The sequence below is a fragment of the Crassostrea angulata genome, chromosome 2 (genome assembly GCF_025612915.1).
Source record: "Crassostrea angulata isolate pt1a10 chromosome 2, ASM2561291v2, whole genome shotgun sequence".
Taxonomy (NCBI): domain Eukaryota; kingdom Metazoa; phylum Mollusca; class Bivalvia; order Ostreida; family Ostreidae; genus Magallana; species Magallana angulata.
In genome coordinates this window covers 8591427-8603897 of record NC_069112.1, presented here as the reverse complement: position 1 = coordinate 8603897, position 12471 = coordinate 8591427, and the positions used below count along the sequence as shown (strand labels likewise).

The 12471-nt window shown below is 32.3% G+C and overlaps 1 protein-coding gene across 1 annotated transcript in view; it reads right to left on the bottom strand.

Annotated features, from left to right (window-relative positions):
- The window catches only part of LOC128173862 (transient receptor potential cation channel subfamily M member 2-like), a 409575-nt gene that overhangs the window by 320051 nt on the left and 77053 nt on the right, over positions 1-12471 (bottom strand). The window contains exon 17 of the mRNA XM_052839546.1: positions 8053-8218. Within this exon, the coding sequence (XP_052695506.1) occupies positions 8053-8218 (166 nt within the window). The remainder of the gene's footprint in view (positions 1-8052; positions 8219-12471) is intronic.

The following is a 12471-nucleotide window of genomic DNA, read 5'->3' as shown; positions in this document are numbered from 1 at the left end:
TTTACCGGATGCCGATCCCGAAGCTATTAAACTGATTGAAACACGCCTTTCTTTTATTATTATTTTCGTAATAACTCAGATTTGAAACAGAAGTAGCCCTTATTTTTTGCAATTTATATTTTCCTCCCCATAAGGATAATTTACGCTAAACTATGTTAAATTGGACTCAGTTGTTTTTGAGAAGAAGATTTTTAAAAATGCACCCCCCCTTTTCTACAGTTTCAAGGTTTTCTCCGCTTTGAATACAGATCTAACTTTTATTTCTGCAATTTATATTTGCCCTCCCATAAGAACGCTTTATACCAAATTTGGTTAAAACTGGATAAGCGGTTTTAGAGAAGAAGTTCAAAATGTAAAAAGTTTTCAGACGGACAGACAGACGGACGGACGACGGACAAAATGTGATCAGAATAGCTCACTTGAGCTTTCAGCTCAAGTCAGCTAAAAAATTTATACAACAGCAAGAGACAGGGACTTTGATCGACAGCACATATGTTATAATAGTAAAGTTGGAAGGAACTGATTGTTAAATAATTTCACATATGAACACTCTTTTAATTAATTTAATCAATGAGTCAAGAAAACATAAAACTATCCTTAATCATTGTCTTGATTTTCGGCTTGTTGTTGTTTGTACAAGCGCCTTTATATTTCTTTATTTATAATTCTTATAATCATTCTTTATTGTGCACTAGTACATTTGCCGTTCAAATTCCCGTAGTAAATAGTTGATGCAAAAGTACGCCTCATTAAATCTGTTTGGTCCGATCTTATATCAAATTTTATGCACGCTTTTAAACGATGGATATGCTTAGTATATGTATAATAATAGACATTGCAGTCGTTTTACCCGTCAATTATGCAAAATTTAAATGAAGAAAAATACGTACAAAATTTGCTAACAAAACAAACGACATTAAAAGGTACCGCGTTATTTCGCCTCATGTTAAATTTCACCCCTGACGACGAAACGGGAATGGCTGTATTACAATTTCGACATCGCTTTAAATAAAGGTCGAAATGATCGGACAAATTACAAATAAACATGTGTACGTTTTGTTCGCTAATATTTTAAAGTTTGCTTTCTTTACAATTGATGCATAGCATGCGGGTTGAATAACCCCAATCATTCGGGGGACGAAACCAAGCGGTTTCCTTTTCTAAACATTCCCGTGGTGCATTTTGGTTTGTTTTTTTTTCGTTTGCCCAAAGAGAACTTATTTTATTTACTTTGAATATTTCTAACTTTGAAAGGAGACTGATTCTGCTGGTGTAAATAGGAGAAAGTCCATTCCTTTCGAAGATAAATGATTGGTATGAAAAAAATGTTGATACTGTAATTACAAAAAAATCAGACCAAGCAGTTTTAATGATAAGATAAACAATGAATTTCAGTTTAGAAATATTGAAATCAACTGTTATTAAGTTTTTTTTCACAGATTTCTATTCATTTAAACGTACATGTGACCTGTCATCGCTCTCCTTTTAAAAATAACATTGCATGTATAGTCAAAGTATGACCTTTTGTTTTTGTTAATACATGTACATTCAACATATTTCATACGATTTGTACACAACTGGAAACACAACATACGTCAATAGCTTTTAATGGTGATATTCACCATTGTGTTGTGCAAGTTTTCGCTCTTCGCCTCAGATGCATGCGATTAAGCTAATGATTTACATGTAAAAAGTCTGGCATACCTGTTTAATGTTAATATTTCATTTACCTTTTTACTCACGTCCTTGTAGAAAACAGGACACGGGAAAATACCCAGTAATCAATAAATGAATGTTTAAAGTTATAAATATGTTAAGATTTTTTTTATTAACAAAATAATATAATAACGAGGAAAAGTGACTCTGATCGCCAGTACATGAGTTTAAATCATGCAGTAGGAAGGCAAATATTGTTGAATAATTTCAAATAGGAACACTCTTATGAACACGCACTCTGGGAGTATTGCATAAGGAATACACGTCCCCTACCGGTTTGTAGAAAATTGTGAAAACAATGCACTGTTATGCAGAATATCATTTCTTACCGTCTTCTGTACCCCGAATCAACAGACCTACCCGATAACGAACCCGATTGTAAAAAAACAAAAAACCCTGTCGATTAAATTTACAACACAATGCTTGACACTATCTTACAGAACTTATTTGTTTGTTAGAAACAATAAAAGGAATGGTCCAAATAATGCACGATATTACTACTGTCTAAATACTTTGCTCGTTTATTCAATACAAAAAGAACCCGATAACGAACCCGAACATTAAAAAAAAATAATATAAAAAAATACTATTTATCGAAAATACGTCGACCAGAAGCTACAAAAGTTTTAACTTGATCTATAGATTGACATATGGAAGGTGTTCAACAAATTAAACATTATTCCTCAAACGCATAAAGAAAAAAAAGTGTAGAAAACTAAAGTGGAACAGACAGACGGACGGACGGACGGATGGATATACGGACTAACGAACGCAGATAACAGCTATAGTCCCCTCCGGGGAAAACCGGTAGGGGACTTACTTGGATTTAAGAAAACATAAAAATCAAAATCTTTTTATTCGATTATTTCTTTCTAGCTATAAAGGAGGAGACAAGACGCACGCGGCGCATAACACGATCTGTACTGATAAGCAGGCGAAGCACGTGGACACGGTTCTGAAATAAAATCCTGTTAAAATGACCGACTATAGAAACCTAAAGCGAAATAATAAAGTACAGCGATAAAACTTTCATCTAAGTTTACTCAGGTGACCTTTTGTTATTATTTTTCCTCCGTAGTCGTGCGTTAACAATTTTATATTTTAAACCTTCTCTTAAAAACTACAAGACCAATTGTTACAATTTTTGGTGTGAGGCATCTCTATGGTAAGAGAAATCTGAATTGTGAAATGCATGGCTCTTCCACCCCCGGGGCGCCACATGTGGGACAAAATATGCCCCAAAAAAAAGCCGAATAAAAAAAAAAAAAATTCTTCTCTACTCCCACACATGTGACTAAAAAACTGGTTGCATAGTTATAATTTCATCAAGCCTTCTATCAAAGTTTTGAAATTCATGGCCCCTGGGTCAGGGGTTCTGGCTCTAGGGTGGGCCAATATGGCCATATAGTGAAAATGTATTTAATCTTAGAAAATCTTCTTCTCTACTACCATATATATTTGTTAAAAACTAAATGCATGTTTATGATGTTCATGAAGCCCTTTACCAAAATTGTGAAACTCATGGCCTTTGGGTCAGGGGTTCAGGCTCTAGGGTGGGGCCAGTATGACCATATAGTAAAAATGTATTAAATCTTGGAAAATTCTCTTCTCTAATCCCATATATATTTGTTAAAAACTATATGCATCATTATAATGTCCATGAAACCCTCTATTTAAATTGTGAAATTCATGACCCTTTTTCAGGGGTTCAGGCTGTAGGATGGGGCCAATATGGCAATATAGTGAAAATGTATTTAATCTTATATATCTTCTTCTTTACTCCCAAACATGTGGGCAAAAATCTGAATACATGGTTATGATGTCCTCTAACTCTTCTACCTAAATTGTGAAACTTATGGCCCTTGGCTCAGAGGTTCAGGGCATGGGGCCAATATGACAATATAGTGTTAATGCTTAAAATGGTTTAACATTTTCTTCTCTATTCTCACACATCTATATAAAACACTGATTTCATAATTATGTTTACCAGGAAGTCCTCTACTAAAATTTTAAATTTCATGTCCCCTGGAGTATGGGTTTTGACTCTAGGGCAGGGCCAAAGTGGATGTATAGGTGTTAATGCATATTATTTTTAGAAATTATCTTCTTTACTCCCAAACACCTGAAAGAAAAACTGAATTCATGATTTTATAGACCAGATCTTAAAGTTTTTCGCCAAAATTGAAGGTTGCATAGTTCTTTTTGAAAGATTTCAGGCAGTGAATAAACGAGACTCCTCGACAAGTTGGTGTAAGGGTTATATGTTACTTAGGTGACCGTTAAGGCCTATCGGCCTCTTGTATAATAAACACATCGGTTCTCTCTCTCTCTCTCTCTCTCTCTCTCTCTCTCTCTTTTAACATTTGAATAAGAACTGCTACGGGTAACATGCGGTGATATGGCAAGCGGCTAAATGTACATTTGATGTCCAAAAATTATACATTTATTTCCATTTACGGGTTAATATATATGGATTTAAACGATTGGAAATTCTTCAATCAATAATTGTCTTCTTACAGAGTGGAAGTCAACGCTAAAAAGTCATCTTAATTATAGATGGTGTAATTACTCCTTCTTTGTGGATCTGAACAGATAAAAATCAGTTTTCTGTCTAGGATCCAGAAAAACCTCCGAAGTATACACACAGAACTATACACACGATCGGCTGACCGCAACAATGTGTGAAAACTGATTGCTTGTGTATATATGTTTTTGAGCCTATGAATAAACATATCTAAACATAGGGGAAATACACTGTTAAAACAAAAAATCTGAATATTCATTTTTTATAAAAAAAAAAAAAAAAAAAAAAAAAAAAAAAAAAAAAAGTCAGTACGGCAGGATGCAAGGGGATTATCATTAATAATCATAACAATCTGTCTTAAGATTATAATAATTTACAAAGAACTACATATATGTATCTTTTTTCCAAAGGTTTTTTTTTTTAAGGATTTCGTGATTAAGCATCGATGTCAAAATTCATTAATTGTTTTATTTTATTAACCGATTACAAATTACAATGTTTAGGAAATCGGCGATGCAAATTTAGTCGAAAACCAAAAAATGATTGAGGTCTAAGAAAGGAAATTACATTAAAATATTTTTGTAACGGTTTTAAACAAATAACAGCGTAAATTTTATAATGTGTTAACTAATCCCATAAAGACAAATCTAGCAAAATATTGAACTTATCTGGTCAGCGATAATCTCCGTCCGTATTCATCGAAAGACACTAAGTCAATAAGCCTTATATGGAAGTTGCACGCGTATTGCGCAGTACTCTTTTTTTGGCCGTTTTTGGGCGGTTCTTGAAAAAATTATCTTGCACGCTTTTTGTGATCGGCTTCGGCCGATTACTGTTGTGTCTATAAGAGGCATCCGGCAAATGCTTCCACGTGCGCACACATTCCGCTTGCATAAGTAGTTCTTATAAAAACTTGAATTTATATATAACATTTTACTCAGTTTTATTTCAATTTATTTACCTTAAGAGATGCAAACATACATAAAATACAGTTCGACCTGTTAATTCAAGAATGCACATTTTGTCTCACGCGTAAGAATTACGATCGAAATATACATTCAGTAATGCAGTTGACCTCGATGAACTGACCTTAATCATAAGAAGATGCTCAATGAATTGACCTCGATCTATTGATGTTGCATAATAGTAGCTAGGAAAACGGCTCGATTTATAAACAAGGTTACGTTATAATGCGGCCTCAATAGCAAGTTATGATGACATTCAATGTTTTTCAGTCGCATTAAATTATTTTAATACAACTCTTTCTTTGTATACGTGTTAATGCTCTTTGAAGAGCCCCACTCAGTATTCTGAAGAAGAAGATACTTTAACGTTTAATAATTACGTTAAAAATATAAAATAGACAAGGAGTTCACGAACGGCTTTCCCCAAATTTATTTCAAAATTAAATTTGTTGACGGTTTATAATGATGAAATTATGGTGTACAGATTCAAAATGTTCTATATTTTGTAAAAATACAGTATTTTTTAAATAATTATTCATCAAACTGATCATGTTGGTTTCTTTTAGCTATCAATATATCATTATTGTTGATCATTCCTTTAAAAGGAATACTTTGTTTGTACGGTACGCTTTATTTTGTGAACGGCACGGATTGTTGCATGGAACGATATGGTTCGTTTTAAAAGTGAAGTAACCAATTTCAGGGTCTGGAATAAAGGTCTAAAAAGGGAATTAAATTAAATCAATTAATTAACGGTTTAAAGAAAAAAAAAAGTATGTGATATTTAATTCCGTACAAAACAAAACTAGTAAAATTTTGAACTAATCTGGTCAGCGATAATCTCTGTCCGTATTCATCCAACGACATTTAGTCAAAAAGCCAAATATGGAAGGTGCACACTTATTTGCACGATATGGTACGCTTTTTTTGGCTGTTTTGGGGCGGGTCTTACCTAAATTATGTTACACGCGTTTTGCACTGTTCGTTTTGTGAACGATACGGTTCGTTTTGTGCACGGTACGGCTTGTTTTCGAGGCGTAGTAGCACCTTTCAGGGTCTGTATATAGACAATTTAGAAAGTGGAATTATATTGCTTTATATTTATAAAATCTTTTTGGAGAAACGTCGGTCGGTCGGTCGGTCCATCAACAGTTTCCGTTCATTTTCTACGCAAAGGATGCATATATTGATATGCAATTAAGTAAACAGTTTTTTGTTTGTTTGTTTTTTTTTTATGAAACATTATTAAATAATTTCAATACAGTTTTTAAAATATTCTTTCATTCACACATGCTCACTAACTCACACTCAATCTAATTGGTAGAGGCTGCTTAAATTGGATAAATAACCAAAGAATTAAACCAAAAACCAAACCATAACAAAAAAAACCAAAAAAGAAAAATAAAAAAAACAAACAAACAAAACAAAATAATAAAAAAAATATTGAAGAAAAGAAAAAAATAATATTAAATAAAAAAACATAAGGGAAATATAAAAGAGGAAGAATATTAAGACAGACGAAGTAATCAATAAACAAAATGTTAATTAAGACAAATAACATGACTGAATCATAGTGTTAAAAATAGATAACCAGGGTTGCCAGGTATTGGCAAATTCATCCATTTCAAAATTTGTACAAGCTATATATTTTTCAACCTTGTAATAGCTGAGTAAATAAGATAAAAGGCCAGAAAGGCATGATAGTTTGCCTTCTTTTAACAAGTAAACAAATATTATTTCGAACAAAGAATAATTAAACAAATTTTGGTCTATAATTCTACAAAGTATGAATGCTCACATCCTTATCATTTTTGAGATCTCAATGTCACAAGCTTTTTGTTTCGGGACAGGAAACGGACGACAGGAAATAAACTTTGGAAAAAATGTAAAAAAAAAAAAAAACCCTCGAGATATAATCTTTTTATATCACTCCTGAAAATTTCAAAAAAATCTATTGGACCATCGCTGAGAATTCTTGTGGACGAAAAAGGGGAACAAAATTCGTACCCAGTTTTCGAGCCATAGTGAGCTCTTCAAAAAAGTGCCACTGGCGTAAACCAAACGACAGGCACATCTTGAGACTATGGTCTACCAATCTTACAAATTTTATATTCATATCTCTGATAGTTTTTGAGAAGAAGCGTGCACAAAATGGGTCGTAAAAGCTACAAAATCAGCGAGAAATCGGTTCTGGAAGTGATGACGGCAAAGATATTGAAAACAAATAGATTTAGATCACTTCCATTCATCTGTGAAAAAATGGTTAAAATCCGTTGTACAGTTTTCGAGAAATCGCGTGCACAAAATTTGTGAAAAAAAGAAGAAGAAACAGTACGAAAACTATTAAGTCTACCGTTGGAAACGGAAGACCTTAATAATATGAATTTGTATGTATATGGATTTTTGTAACTATGAATTTTTATGTATGTGTATTTGTGTAGCTTAGCAACATGCTGTCAAACTCCTAATGATTTGAAATGCAACAAGTTGAGTTTATTTCAGTGTTGTGATTTTTTCATATACTTCTGTGTGTGCATTTATTCTAAATATTTCAGGAATATATATATATATATATATATATATATATATATATATATATATATATATATATGTGTGTGTGTGTGTGTGTGTGTGTGTGTGTGTGTGTGTGTGTGTGTGTGTGTGTGTGTGTGTGTGTGTGTGTGTGTGGGTGTGTTTATGCAGTCTTTCAAGTCTTACAAAATTCCAATCCTTAAACAGAAAATATAGCAATGTATTTTTAAGCATCAGAGTAATAAAGAAGTAATGCTTGGTTGATATTTTTGAACGTTTCGTTATATCACTTTAAATGTTAAAAAAACACCGTACCTTTTTCACTTTTTGCTGTCCCTATAAGCGCTTCCTGAAATACGTCCTTCGGCCATTGGTTGGGGACAAGAGTGTTAGAGTCTCCTATTACAGACAACACCAATGTAGGCGGATTTTGTTCTCTGTTTTTATCCTCTTTGTTTTTGTTAGTTAATTTCGCTGGAAGCTTCAAGATAAAATTTATTTCATTTACTTTTGCAAAATATCTCTGTATGTAATTTTCAAATTTTTTTTATTTTAAAATATATGTTTATATACGATGCAAGAATTGTAATTCAATCTTGCATTCATATTTAAGGTTGAAGGCTATATCGTCATAACATGTCTGACATTTTGAACGCCATTTTTTCCGAATTGATAACATTATGTCATGGCACATAATAGCTATACACCGTATAATTAAATTGTTCTAACGAAAGAGAAGAGATAAAAATGAAACATCAAAACGTTTAACAAATATATCACTTTTTTCTTGATTTAAGCTTTCAAATATCATTAATTATCAGCTGTTTTGAACAAAAAACGTAAATTCAAAATAATATTCTGTCCCCCTGCTATTGGCATTTCATCTGCTATAAGACGATCATACATATGTGACGGATTATCGATAAACGTAAGCAGATGTAATATTTCACTTAAACTATATATGTATGATGAATATATAACTTAAGTACCGTAGTATGATTTCTTAAAATTGTTCTAACGTAACAAATGTATTACATTCACATTAAAAAAAATTCATTGAAAGTTTGACATTAAAATTATGTATTTTAATTTAAATATTTATAACTTATCAGCAATAGCAGAGGAAGCCCAGATTTGCAAGCGGAATGAGGGAACGCCAGAATTCTGAAAAGGAGCATGTTTTTCATTACAGTGCATGTGAATCACCATGGACATTAACTGTATGTATTAACATGGTATGATTGTTGTTTATAATTGCTATTGTATATAAAAAAAAGTACAAGGGAATTTACTTACTAATGTTTTGTTTAAACGAGTTAAATATGTTTAATGCATTCATCATAAATATAAATGTTCGGATCAAAACAATAATATAAGCACTACTATAATCTTATATTTACGTAATAAGCATAGACTTGTTCCTTTTTAATTTTTCATTGAGATTTCCATTAGTTAAAAAATGTTCCCCAGATATTTAGAACATGGAAAGAAAGAAAGACATCTTTTTAACATGTTTTTTTAATACTCATTCCGTATTTTTTTAATTCTATTTATTTATTTGAAATAGTGTTTTTATCTCCTGATTCAATGAATGGTGTTATATTTTAGAAGAATTTCGTCGAGTACTTTGCCTTAAAAGAATTCTATATATTTAAGTTTCAAATCAATGTTGATTCCAATAAAAATTATGCAATCTTCGATCATCATTGTTTTGTTTTTCATTTCTAAACTTTATACCATTTCACTTTTTTAAATTTCAAAAAAGAAATGCTTGAAGATTGACAAATAAGGGTTATCTGGATCAAAACTGATATATTTTATAAAATTATGTGGAAATAGGGCATTGGTTTTTTTTTAGATTTATTATTGTTGAAAATGTGTGCCTAGTTTAAAAGAGAAATGCAGGCAACAGAAACCTCCTACACGTATTTGTTGTAGAGATCCATCTTAATGATTTCTAAAGCATAACAATGTTGACTGCTAGATCATATAATTAGATTAAATCACTTCAAATCTTAAGACAACAATACTGGAAGAGGTGGACTTTATATATCTTTTTAAAGGCAACAATGCAAGGGGAAATATAGTGCGTCTTTTTTAAGCAAAAAACAACGCTATTCAATCATCAAGGCAAGTGCATGTCAGCATAAAAAGTTTTATGCAAAAGCAGTTTTATAAAAGGATAACAGATCAGTTAAAACTATTTTCATATATTGTCATACATTGATTAAATATTTCTTTATTAAACCGTCTGTAGTTAATCAAAAAATTATACCTTTAATAGCAGAAATCTAGAGAAGAAAAACGTTTTATATTTGCAAGTCAAGTTTTCTTTTCACTAACAATAACTTAGGAATTCGGATAAAACTCAATACATACCAAGTTTTTATCACGGATACAGTTAAAACAATATAGGAAAAATATATTTTCAACCATTATCTGTAAAAATCTGCTGATGCTATTCTCCTTAAAAAGTAAATCAATGCATTCAGTATTCTTTTGGATTTGATTGTTTCGGTCACAAGCCGACGTAATTCAAAACAAACGTAAACCCTAATGTAAACCTTGTTATTATTTTATCAGATTCAAAAAATAATAAAAAGTAAGTTCACCAGTATCGATAGAATATGATGTTCCTCACGAAAAAAAAAAAAAACAAAAAAAAAAACAAAACCATATTAGAAAAAAATGTATAAACAACTGCAGCACTACTTTTATTCAGAGGCAACTAAAATGCAAAATAAAGGAATACAATCATTTGTTGCTATGAAGGTAAATAAAAGGACAAGTGTTTACCTAGCACTAGGAGCAAAATCACGGATACAAGTGACTTTCAAAATAATGGATACTTTAAAATTAGTTTTAAAAAGTACCACAAGTCGATATTCATGACTGGTAATTGCTCTGTAGGATGATAGGTAAAAAAGAGTCCCCTCTTCATGTTTGTTGTTTTTTTTGTTTTTTTTACATTCATGGTCTTACGATTCACTTAGATCGTACAAACAGAGTAACAATTAAAAATCAATAACGTGAAAACCTCAAAAGTAAACACAACAGTTCTGGAAATGGAGAGGGACAAAATGACTGAAAAACCGCGATAGAGAGTACAGCCCCCCCCCCGTTCCCCAAGTAGGTTACCAATACTAGTATATTGTAAAGTACTACATATTTCTAAGGTATTTGTTTTTATTAAAACATACTGATAAAGCGTGGTTATATTATTTTTTTAAGGTTTCTTTCTCATATTCCGTAAAAATAAACTTTAATCATTTGCAAAATCATCTAATGGTGAAATCAGGTGAATTGGAGTCTACATCTTTTTTCAAGTTAATGTTTTATGTTTTATTTATTGGTAAACATGCAGAACTGATAGGGTAAATTTGTTTTTATTATGATTAAAACAACTGATATACAAACCCATCGCGATTTAGTCTCCTATACAAATGTTCGGGAATCACTTTTTGAAAATGATGGCCTTTGACTAGTTTTAACAACCCTTTCGGTTTGTCTCATTGGTAAAAAACTGCAATTGCATCTAATGACATACGTCAGCGGTTATTTACTATACAAAATCCCGAATGTCGGCTGACCCTACTATGTTGTAAAGCTTTGTGCTTTTTATATACAATAAATTCAGTGTTAAAACTTGTTAATTTTAATGGAATAGATATCAATAGGTGAGGTTAGGGGGTGGGCGGATATACTTAATTTGAATCTTCATTTTTTCACTTTTTATCCGGGCCCATAAGTGCAGTCGTCCTGTCCCAAGTATGGAGGCCGACCTGTCAGAGACGGAGATCCGGACGTCTACGAATGAATTTCCGATATGGGAGAACACCTTCAGTCCATTAAATCGAAACATAATTTTGTAGATGTCATAATGAACCATCTGACTGGATCAGCAAAATCAAGAGTTAAACTTCTACTTTTACAGGAGAGACAAACAGGAAAACAAATACTGGATATTCTCGAGACTGTGTTTGAAATCAAAGAAACAACTACCTATATTCTCCCAAAAAAATTATCAGCGAGACCAAAAAAGGGATGAACGCTCGAAAAATACTCTCTTTTGGTAACCGAGATAACACAGAAAATCGAAAGAAAGGAAAAGAAAGATCAAGTAAATGACATTAAGTTAACCGAACGATTCATTGATGGCATAAGAGATCAAAGTGCTAGACAAGAGCTAAGGGAATTTGTGTTAGAGGCAACATTCTATTCGTTGAATTCAGAAAAAAGATGCTGCGCTCGATAAGTACAATCCTATTGTGGACGCGAACATCAAGAAACAATGTATACTCCTACTCAAAGTACTGAACTAGACAAACTGAAAACTTTGGTCAAGAAACACCTAGAAATGTTTGAATGGCAGCAAAAACAGATTTACAGATTAACAAATAAATCCGAATATAGACTCAATAGACACATATATTATCAACAGGAGAGAGGAAGATCAAGACAACAATTCGGCTCTAGATTTAACAGAGGACAGAAAAGTTTTAAAAGTAACAGAGGAAGGCAGTGCTACAACTGTGGTGGAATGGGACACATGTCTGTGAACTGTCCATCAGATAACACAACGCCTATAGGATCACGTCGTAAATCCGGTAACCCAAACTGGAAACCTTCCCAGTGAGGAGTCGAGCTGTGAAGGAAGAGGACCAAGACTCAGCTGAAACCTTACATCAGAAAATCAACAACGTCACAGCCAAGTGTCCAGAATCTTATATGAAA